At 46.7% G+C, this 11,782-nt stretch overlaps 1 protein-coding gene across 1 annotated transcript in view; it reads left to right on the top strand.

Moving 5' to 3' along the window:
* Nucleotides 1–731: 731 nt before the first annotated feature.
* Nucleotides 732–11,782, top strand: part of NEIL3 (nei like DNA glycosylase 3) — a 33,394-nt gene continuing 22,343 nt past the window's right edge. The window contains exon 1 of the mRNA XM_075610939.1: nt 732–1,020. Coding sequence (XP_075467054.1) covers nt 916–1,020 — 105 coding nt within the window. The 5' untranslated portion in view covers nt 732–915. The remainder of the gene's footprint in view (nt 1,021–11,782) is intronic.

Raw genomic sequence — 11,782 nt, 5'->3', positions numbered from 1 at the left:
ATAAAACTACAAAATCTTAAGAATAAACACTGGAAAATGTATGTTATAACCCATAGAACCATTAACACACAACAAGAATTTAGAATCGGCTGAGCCCTTCTTAGCTCAGGAGCGTATCTTAGGGACCAGGGCTATTGGGGACCATCGAGTTCGATGTCTAGTTTACTATTACAGTTCTCAGTATCGGCACATGTATTCCTGAAGTGAGTAAGTTTGTCTCGGCTGGTCCTGGTTCTTCCAGTTTTTACCTTCAAGACAGGGCCGAGCCAGGTGTCTTCACAAGTTGTTACAAAGAGGTGCGAACTCAACCACAGTCACCCCTCACTGCTGGTGTTGTAGGGGCTTAATTTCTGGTCCAGTTTGGGACTTTGCCGGTCACCGCCCAACTCATGGTAGATGGGACTCCTTACACTTACAGACAACGACCAGAGCCAGTCTGTATTTACTCACATGTACTGTATATTCAATTTGTGGTACACTAACTTAGACGGAATCGCTGAGTAAATAAAAAAACCTTTATTGGGAACAAAAACTACATGCAGCTACATCAAACTTGCAAACTAAAATTACCACTAACAAACGGAGACTGGGGGGGGGGGGGGGGGGGGGGGGGGGTTGTTGAGATTTCATTTTCCACCTATCAGAGGTCGGTTCCAAACCACGGCCCAATAGAAAGTCCGGAAATGTTCCCCTTCCTTATTATTGCAATACTCGCGAGAAACATGCGTTAAATCAATTACAATTATGACAGCTGCCGCCAGATTTTGACTTTCTCGGCGGGAGAAAGAGATCAGATGATTTTTTTTTTTTTTTTAATATAGTGCTTGGAGTTGTTATGATCCCCATACTTTACTGTCTGGAGATCTAATCCGCCCTCTCCTCTCGGTGTATGTCTGTGCAGCCCTCGGCCGGATCATGGTGGAGGGTCCGGGCTGCACGCTGAACGGGGAGAAGATCCGGGCTCGGGTTCCACAGGGTCAGAGTGTGCGGGAGCTGCGGGGCAGCGCGCTGGCTGGCTCGGTGAGTTCACATCACACATGGCATTCTAACGGCACAGTACAGTAGTTACCGCTTTATCCAAATTATATGAACAGCCAGACCGTGCATCTTGCTCCTCATACTGCTGGGCTTGCTGCTTGGTTCACTGACAGGAGTGCAGTTGAAAAGTGAAGTGCATGGTTCTTTCCTTTATGTAGTAGAGCAGAACCACTTTCCACAAGATATAATAATGGCACATCGATTTGTAAATAAAATTGTGATGTTTACTCCCCTGTAACATCACATTGATTACAGCCTGAATACTTCCCCTTTGTGACCAGTTTCTCAAACGTGTATGCAATGTGTAGATAGGATGACTGATTTATACTCTCAGCTCAACCTGGTATTTAAAAAAAAAAATTTTCATGTGTTCCCTCAAATCTGCAACACGTTTTTTTTTTTTAGAACATCTCCATGGCAATTTTCACCAAATAAGGCTGAGTCCCCGCTGGTGCTGAGCGGGGCATGGCGCGGTTACGTACGTGTGTGTGTGTGTGATATATATATATATATATATATATATATATATATATATATATACACACATACACATACACATAATAATGTGATAATGGTGAAAGACAGGGTTGCATATATATATATATATATATATATATATATATATATATATATATATATATATATATATATATATATATATATATATATACACACAAATATATATATATACAAATATAGCTGTATGCTCATCTGCATGTCTTAGGCAGGTCTGCAACCCCGCCTTTCCCCATTATCACCCAGCATACAGCACTATATATATATATATATATATATATATATATAGCAACTGTAAATATTCCTGTATATTCATTTGCATGTCTTAGACAGGTCTGCAACCCTGTCTTTCACCATTATCACCCAGCAAACAGCAGTGTGTGTATATATATATATATATATATATATACTATATACTATATATATATATACTATATACTATATACTATATATATATGTATGTGTGTATATATATATACATATATACACACACACACACACACACACGTATGTTCCGGGTCACGCGATGCGTGGGCACACGCTCTGCGCTTTTGTAAACAGAAATGCTAAACTTTCCCGCTTGCTCAGATAGCTGGCAATTGCGCCCCCTGCGCATGCGCAAGGTGCATGACACCCGGCGCTCATGCTCTAAGGCTGTGGCCCTGCTGCCTCTGAGCTCGCTCATGCTTGGAGAGCAGTGATGTCACCAGCTCTCCAAGCATGAGCAATCGCCGTCCTGCAACATTTTTATGGGGGGGGCGTGGCTATTACGGGAGGGTGTGTGTCATTGGCAGTATATTGCCCCCCCTCTGTCCGTTTGCCCCCCCTTTGTCCGTTTGCCCCCCCTCTGTCCGTTTGCCCCTCCTCTGTCCGTTTGCCCCTCCTCTGTCCGTTTGCCCCCCCTCTGTCCGTTTGCCCCCCTCTGTCCGTTTGCCCCCCCTCTGTCCGTTTGCCCCCCCTCTGTCCGTTTGCCCCCCCTCTGTCCGTTTGCCCCCCCTCTGTCCGTTTGCCCCCCCTCTGTCCGTTTGCCCCCCCTCTGTCCGTTTGCCCCCCCTCTGTCCGTTTGCCCCCCCTCTGTCCGTTTGCCCCCCCTCTGTCCGTTTGCCCCACCTCTGTCCGTTTGCCCCCCCCTCTGTCCGTTTGCCCCCCCTCTGTCCGTTTGCCCCCCCTCTGTCCGTTTGCCCCCCCTCTGTCCGTTTGCCCCCCCTCTGTCCGTTTGCCCCCCCTCTGTCCGTTTGCCCCCCCTCTGTCCGTTTGCCCACCCCCCTCTGTCCGTTTGCCCACCCCCCTCTGTCCGTTTGCCCACCCCCCCTCTGTCCTTTTGCCCACCCTCCCCTCTGTCCTTTTGCCCACCCCCCCCTCTGTCCTTTTGCCCACCCCTCTGTCCTTTTGCCCACCCCTCTGTCCTTTTGCCCACCCCTCTGTCCTTTTGCCCACCCCTCTGTCCTTTTGCCCACCCCTCTGTCCTTTTGCCCACCCCTCTGTCCTTTTGCCCACCCCTCTGTCCTTTTGCCCCCCCTCTGTCCGTTTGCCCCCCCTCTGTCCGTTTGCCCACCCCCCCTCTGTCCGTTTGCCCACCCCCCCTCTGTCCGTTTGCCCACCCCCCCTCTGTCCGTTTGCCCACCCCCCCTCTGTCCGTTTGCCCACCCCCCCTGTCCGTTTGCCCACCCCCCCTCTGTCCGTTTGCCCACCCCCCCTCTGTCCGTTTGCCCACCCCCCCCCTGTCCGTTTGCCCACTCCCCCCTCTGTCCGTTTGCCCACCCCCCCTCTGTCCGCTTGCCCACCCCCCCCTCTGTCCGTTTGCCCACCCCCCCTCTGTCCGTTTGCCCACCCCCTCCCCTCTGTCCGTTTGCCCACCCCCCCCTCTGTCCGTTTGCCCACCCCCCCCCCTCTGTCTGTTTCCCCCCCTCTGTCCGTTTGCCCCCCCCCCTGTCCGTTTGCCCACCCCCCCCTCTGTCCGTTTGCCCACCCCCCCTCTGTCCGTTTGCCCACCCCCCCTCTGTCCGTTTGCCCACCCCCCCTCTGTCCGTTTGCCCACCCCCCCCTCTGTCCGTTTGCCCACCCCCCCCTCTGTCCGTTTGCCCCCCCCCCCCCCCCTCTGTCCGTTTGCCCACCCCCCCCTCCTTTCCACTTCTCTCTGCTGAATTCAGTGTCAGTGTGTGTGTGACAGGAGAGTATGTGACCCTGCTCTCAGCACGAAAGTATCTCTCCCTTGTCTCCCCAAGCAGAACACTTGGGAGAGTGTGTGCACGCGCATGAGCACGCGAGCACAGCAGGAGAGGGGATGTGCTGATCCACATTGAAGAAGGTAAGCGCGCCAAAGCACCAAGCGCGCTCAGCGCCAGCGGGGACTCAGCCTTCGGCCACGTCCATAGCAGGGGAAGCCGCGCTGAGCCGTGCGGACGCTCCGCGCTGAGCCCCGGCATCCTCAATGAGGATGTCTTTAGAGGGGGCTCACGCGAGCGTCCGCAGGCGTGCTGAGGAGTTGGATTTTTCAGCCGACAGCCAAGCTGTTTTTCAGCGCGCTGTTGGCTGAAAACATCCAATCAGCGCGAAGCAGCATCAACGTCACGGCGCTGTGACGTTGACGTCGTTGCGTCGCGGGCGATTGGCCCAGCGACGTCACTGCCCCGCCTCCCTCAGCCTCCCCCCGCCTCCCGATCGCGCCCGCTGGCTTGCCTGCATGTGCATGAAATCGCACAGGCCTCAGCGTGGTTCAGCACTGCTCCCATCTCTATGGACGCAGCCTAACTCTCATAACAAGGAGCCTCAAACAAAAAAAAAGACCTTAAAACAAAAAAAATACTGGTACATGGAAGGTAGAGGTTGCACTTGATTATATTTAAGTGAGCTGACATTTCTTAAACACAGTCTGAAGATGCAGGGAGTAGATTCGTTTGGCGGGTATAAGGCCAAGCTCACACTGCCTGCTAGCAGCAGGAGTTGGGTTGCGGCGATTGGGGACGTTACAAATGCGTCACGGAGCTGGTTCGCCTTTATTGGCTGAACCAGCTCGCAAGACGCAACAGCAGCCCGAAATTTGGGTTGTGGCGGCAAAATGTCACTGCGTCAACGCTGTGTATTAGATCGTTTTTATTGTATTTTATTTTCACAACACGTCACTGGATTTCTCCCGACTATGGTCTCGCATCCAATTCACTCTTGATGAATTGTATTAGAAACATGTGTAGCACTGCTTCCCCCACCCTCTGGGAGATGAGACAGATAATAAGTGTAATGAGGTGCAGTTTACCTGTAGGTTCACAGGAGGTCTGAACCTCCGTTGCTGGGAGCCTGGGGTGTTACCTGGTTGATTCCAGTCACAGTTCCTCCACCTGCAAAGGATCCGGATAGTATCGGATAACCCCTTCACAGGACCCAATACAATAATACACACACAGTATAGGGGAACAGTTTTACTGAACAGGCAACTTATACACTGAGTAAGTGATACTATCACACCACACATATGTACACTGAGAAGCAATATCTTCACAATACTCGGGTGCAGGGGGCACGAGTGTCCCAATGTCCACTCCCAATTGTCTCTTCCCACCCCAAGTGTGTGTGACAGCGTTGCCCAAAGTATGAGTTGGTGCACTTGATGACTGTCTGATACCTGCCAGGTGCTCTAGCACCTGGTACCGCTGACTGAAGAAAGGGGCCCGTCGGTCCCGCGTCAGCGATGGCACCGCCTCTACGGGGGTGGACTCCAGCCGGAGCGTCCCACCATGAAGAGAGTCTTTATACCTTGCGTGGGTGGTCTGGTCCCAGACCACAGGCCGCATCTACTGTGCGGCGTCTTGCTGCTGTGTCTCTGACACTGTATAGACTACAGGGGCAATATCCCTATCTACAGGGGCGGTCCCTAAAGCAACCACAATCTAGGTGGAAGTCGGGGCCTATAAGGGGTCTCTGGCCTAGTTCAGGGGCCACTGAAATCCTGAACACACCCTCACCCTTCCGTGTCCCAGCTCCAACTGGCATGGTGTGCAGAGCGCCCCAAATGTATCTTTTGGGGCAGGGGATCTCCACAGCCCTATTGGCTGGTGCGCACCATGTGTCCCTTGTCATAGAGGCTTATAGGACCTGTAGTCCCTGCCTGGAGCCTTCCCTTATTGGCCGCCACTTGTGCTATCCAGTGCGCATGCGTGAAGCTCCTCCAATGGCCGGCACAACTCGGGGTATTATGCGCATGTGCTAAGCGTACTGCGCATGCGCACACATAACATGGCAGCGCCCCGCGACGGGACTCGCTCGCCATCCTGAGCCACCAGCAACCCGTCTGCAGCTCCTGCACCTTTCCCCGCACTCTACCCAGCCTGCGCTACTGGTCGTAGCTGCAGCGGGAGGTAAGGGGACCTTTTCTCCCTGTATCACATCGCTCTGCATAATGCATTTTTTATTCTTGCTAGCAGTTTTTGCCAATCCTCTTATTTTGAGTGCTGCAGGTCCCCTTGTTCCTGTATACTTCTGGGTGGGCTTGCGGACCGCCAACCCACCTGTACAAGCGCCACTCCTAAATTAACCCAGAAGGTGAGTGCACACTAGACCCTATTTTTGCTGGGTCATTCTCCAAATAGCAAGTACATCTTTTTGGGATCATAATTGCCAGCAGATCAGGTTGAAAAAAGACCTGTCTGTCATGTTCATTCTATGCTACATTTAGACAGATGCTTATCCTATATTTGTATTTACAGTATTTTGATCGAGCAGAAGGCAAACCAAAACTCCCAGTGCAAAAGTATCCAATATTATTGGCTAAATCTGTAAAAATTTCAGGCATTATTGAAAACCCTGCTCTCTGATTGGTTATAATTCCGGGCATTTTTCATTCAGTAATGCCTGGCATTTTTGGCAGATTGCAAAGGGTTTATTTCTAGCCAATCAGCTTTCCCTTTATTTAGAACAGCTCTGAGACAGGGCAGGGGATTGGTCAGGAAGCAGCAGCCATGCAGTGACTCCTCCCCCTCCCTCCGTGAACAGCCGTTGAAGAGGGAGAAAGTGTCTGCAGAGTTTGTTTGTAGCTGCAGTTTTTGTCTATCCAGTGTGCGTCTGCCTGTCTGCTGCTGCAGCAGCAAAGTTTGTGTGTGTGTGTGTGTGTGTGTGTATAGCTGCAGAGCGTGTGTGCTTGTGTGTCATAAGGATCCATGAGTTTCACTACCCTCGGCGCGCTTGCTGCTTACCTCGCCCCTCTATCTGGTGCTCTGCTTCCCCTGCCTCCTACGGAGCGTCACCTGGGCCATCTACCAGCTGCCGGTCTACGTGCGTGTGCTTCACGCGCTAGAATTAATGCAGACTCCTTTGGTCCCGCTTTTGGGTTGCGCCCGCGCGGAGGCATCATTGGCGCGCCACGTATGCGCGGGAAGCGCGCTCTACACGCGCAGGTACAGCGTCACCAATCCGTCAGTAAACCTTCCCACACCGTCTCCTGCCCCTCTTCAGCCAATCAGAACAGGCGCTCCTGACGCGCCCCCTCTCACCTTGTCCTCATTGGTCCCAGCGTGCCTTATATGCTCAGCTGTCCCACTGGTTCATCGGCTGAGCATAAACCTTCCTACGTGCGAAGTGTTCACTGCTGTCTTGCCTCCACAGTCTAGTGCTTCCTAATCTTTTCTCCTGACCTTAGCTATTCCTCCGGACTCCGCTCTTCTGTTCTCCTGACCCCGGCTACGTACAACGATCTGTCCCTCTCCATCCCGACCTCAGCAAAGTACCTTGACGATCCGCTCCTCTCCAATACTGACCTCGGCAAAGTACCACGACGATCCTCCTCTCTCCAATTCAGACCATGGCTAAGTACCTCCTACGATCCGCTACTCTCCAACACCGACCTCTGCAATAATTACTGATTATCTAGACCTCTCCTACCCTGACCCGGCTACCTCGACCAATCTACACTCCAGACGCGCCCACGGGTTGGTGTAATATCAAATCCCCACCTCGGCCTTGCGGTCACGCCTTGTTTGTGGTGAGCATTCCATTAGTGTCTGCTGCAGGGTTTGTGCGTGTTTTGTAGCTGCAGAGTTTGTGTGTGTGTGTGTGTGTAGAGCTACAGTGTGTCTGGTGCTGTGTTGTATGTATTTGTGTGTGGCAGCAGCAGAGTTTGGATGTAGCTGCAGTGTGTGTGTGTGTGTGTGTGTGTGTGTGTGTATACACACAGAGGGGACAGCATTGTGTGGATATAGATAGCAGCAGTGTAAGTGTATATAGGAGGTGCTTTAATGTATTTACCATGTTATTTTAATTAAAAAATCTATATAACTATACAAAAGTGTCTATTATTTATGAGAAAAACCTATAATAGTAATAATCCCCTCAGAACAGGGCAATACTGGCCAATAATGTTCTTCAGGGATTATTACTTAAATATTCCCGAAACAGGAAATGAAACTTCTCTATGCTACATGGTTACATAGTAGATGAGGGTGGAAAAAAACACGTCCATCAAGTTCAAACTATGCTAAATTTAGACTACAGATACACAGATACCTAACTTATATTGCTATTTACAATAAAGTATATTGATCAAGAGGAAGGCAAACAAAAAAACCCAGTGAAACATCATCCAATAATGTTTCATGAGAGGAAAAATTTATTATTTTCTGACTCCAAATAATGGCAATCAGATTTCTACTTGTATGTTTTCGGTGTGTGTTTGCATGGTCTTGTGCCATTAACAGCATCCTTCATTCCGTTATGAAGTTTTCTATTCTATTCCGTTTGAGTTGTGGCGGTTGCCGGAATGCAAGGATGGGAAGTTTGGGGAAGATGTATTTTAATATTTCATCCCCTGTCAGCATGGGTTACAGATCTTTGATTATTTTTCCCATTCTGTCTAGGGCAGGGCTGTATGTAGCTACTAGTGGTATGTGTGTGGTGGTGGTTGTTGTTTTTTTTTATTTTTTTTTATTTTGGAGCAGGTGTTCTTGTGGGGCTTTAAGTGCAGTTGTGATTGTTGTGGCAATAGTCTTTGGCTTGTATCTGTCTGAGATTCAGTCATTGTTGTATTGTATGTCTTTATTTATATATCACCAAAAGTGTACTCAGCGCTTCACAAAGAATACAGTACAGGGAATTATAATAATACAATAAGTGCAGCAAAATCAGCCAATAGGAAAGGAAATCCCTGCCCTGAAGTGCTTACAATCTAAGAGGTTTGATGGGGAACTTCCAGTGACAGCAGGTGAGGGTGGATGACAGTGCTTGGTCACAATGGGTGGTACAGTAGGAGTGACTGAGTGAGGGACAGTAACCAAGAGTGCAGGCTATTGGGTTGTAAGATGTCTGTTTCTGCCTTTAGTGTAAGAACATATGCAGTGATATCTAATAGCCTGGCTGTGTATGATGGCTCGTTTTGTATGAGTGGGATGCAAGCTGGAGTTATGAATGTAACTCTGTACATCTGTCTGTGGGTTTCTTGTATACAGGTGCATAGTTTGCCATGCTTCAGTGTTACTGTGGAATCTAGAAAGTTCACTAGGTTTGCTGAATAATCTGTTTTGAGCTTAATTGAATTCAAGGACTCATAAAAATTTGTTTAAGATTTTCTTCGCGTTCTGTCCATATTGCAGATTCATTTGATGATCTGTTTATAACATTTGTAAGGCTTGAGGAGGCATGTGGTTAGGCATTCAATCAGAAGATTCCTTGTGCTATTGTAAATAAGTAGTGGGTCCTAATTTATGGTTGAGTATACAAATTTGTTGAGAAATGGCATGTGATGTGGGTCTGAGACAGAGTTCAAGCATCTCACTCCATTTTCTGCTGGAAAAGCCTGTTCCAAAGGAGCGTTGGTGTTCGACCCAGCCTTGGTCTTCATTCTGTTTAACCCTTTGAACAATGTGCTTTTTTCCTTTCTGGAAGGGGTAAAATAAACTGTGCTGCAAAGTAGAATGTAACATGGTCTGTTTTCTAATTTAGCAAATGTCTTTATTTTTGAATTACTGCAAGTTATACATAAATTCTATGCTTTAGAACAGTGTTTTTCAACTGGGTTCTGTGCAATGTTCTGGTCATTTTGAACAATGTACCAAATACAGAAGAAATTACAACACATCTGATCTCAGACGTGCGTCAGACGTGCGATTAGAGAGAGGGTTGGGGTTCCTTACAATGCATCTGATCTCTGACGTGCTATTAGCGAGGGTTGGGGATCCTTACAATGCATCTGATCTCAGACGCGTTATTAGAGAGGGTTAGGATTCCACAGAATTGTGCAATATAATTATAGGGCTCCTAAACCAAAATAAATGTTGAACACCACTTTTTTTAGAATATGTATATTATCCAGTACATGCTCTGGAATAGTGGATTTGAAGAATTTGTAGTCGCACTGCATTTTCACACACTAGTTCTGAGCAGCATTTTCTATCAATTCTCCTTTTTATTCTGTGTTCCTTTTTTTTTTATTTTTTACAGTAAAGTAAAGCTGATTTCTAGTTTAATTACTGGTTTGTGCTTAGTGCTGAGAAGTGTAATTGACCATGCTACATTTTGGAGCATATGCCAATAGTATATATGTAATTATCTAGCTCGGATGAAACAAGACAGATGAGCACTGTGGTTAAATAAAGATCTAATCCTTTGATTACAAACTGTTCTCTTATTTAAAGTTCAAGACCTTTCCATTAGTAAATATATCCTAAACAGACAAATATACTCCAAATTTAAATTGCACAAAACCTCAACGGAATTTCACAAATATTAAGTTGTACATCAACCCAAATGTATCCCTCTTAGGGATTTAGGAAGCAGTTTGCACTCTGCTGGCTGCAGGTGGTTGTTTGGAAGACATTATATTTCCTTACATTATTAAAACAAATATTCCAGTAGTGCGGTCTTGGATAATGGTTGTTGCTGGAAAGGGTAATTTCAGCACGAAATGACTCTCAAAAGAAATGGCATGGGGCATATAAATATAGTTGAATAGCATACTTATTTGAGAAATAATGGAATAAACAAGCAGGCATAAGAATAACCGAATACAGCTGGAGTTTGTTACCATCAATTATTCCCATGATACCTATCAGGGTCTCTTTAATTTACCAATGTCAGGACCATGGGGGGGACTTTGGGACCTTGTTAGCCTATGCATAAAAAATAATAATGCTGCTTTACTGCACTAAATCTTCTAAAACCATTAGTAATGTTTGGAATGTTAACAAGGTGACCTATTTAGGTGGATAAAGTGGTTTGGTGGCTGCTGTCCTGGTGTGCACTATATCAATGTTTTCTAGGTATCCCCATATGTTAACAGCACTGAGCTGTGCTTCAATATACACCGGCTGCTTTCAACTCCTGGAAGGCTTAGGGGACCTTATGGTAGGAAAATCCATTGGAATATAAATAATCAAGTGTGTTTAATGAGCTGTGGGGATTCACATGCAGCTGCTCCTTAGTATGGAGGCTATGTGAGCATATTTCTGTTTTTTGTGCTGCACGGTACAGGATATCACTGTTTAGGTCTAAACATGGTGCAGATATTAACTTTTAGAACTTATGCATGTACAATACTGGGTGGAATTGGAAAACAATATTGCTTATTGTGTACAGTTCCTTATAGGGATCCGGATATAAAATGTTTCTTAATGACCGTGAACAAAACTAACAAACTGTAGGCAGTAAACCGTGACTGAGGGTTATGACGAAGGATACGGTATCCGAAGACGTACCTTCTGCCAGATAACCTTGGTGGTTTAATGGAAACTGTACATTCTACAAATAATTGTGTTTACAATTAGATTGTCAGAGAGTTCTGCAACAAGCAGATCTGCAAAGTGTGGTCAAATGCTACCAGGCTTCACATAAAGGGTCAGGCCCACATTTTTCTTTAACTTAATGGAATTGGCTTTCTTAAAACAAATTCCCCCCTGTAGTGTTTTTAAAAAAAATTTTTTTTATTATAAATGTTTTTTATTTCCTGTGAAAAATTGAGTTTCTATTTTCTTTCGTTTCCCTGTAATTCTGGTACTTGTTCTTCCATTAATCTGTTTAGCTAAACGTGATAGAATCATTAATTTACAGACAAAACAAACTACAAGTGTGGATTAACAATATGCTTGTATGTAGAAGTGATTTAAAATAATGTCACAGTATAGATTAGGTAAAGATTGTTAAACTGCTTTGTAACAATGGGTATATTTAAAATGCTTATGCTTGCCTTTTTTTTAATTTAAAAAATAAAAAGTCAGTCACCTGTATTAAACCTATTAAATACAGTGTGCCA

This window comes from Ascaphus truei, chromosome 1 (genome assembly GCF_040206685.1).
Source record: "Ascaphus truei isolate aAscTru1 chromosome 1, aAscTru1.hap1, whole genome shotgun sequence".
NCBI lineage: Eukaryota > Metazoa > Chordata > Amphibia > Anura > Ascaphidae > Ascaphus > Ascaphus truei.
Note: the sequence above shows the minus strand (reverse complement) of the source record. Positions and strands in the feature narration are given on the sequence as shown.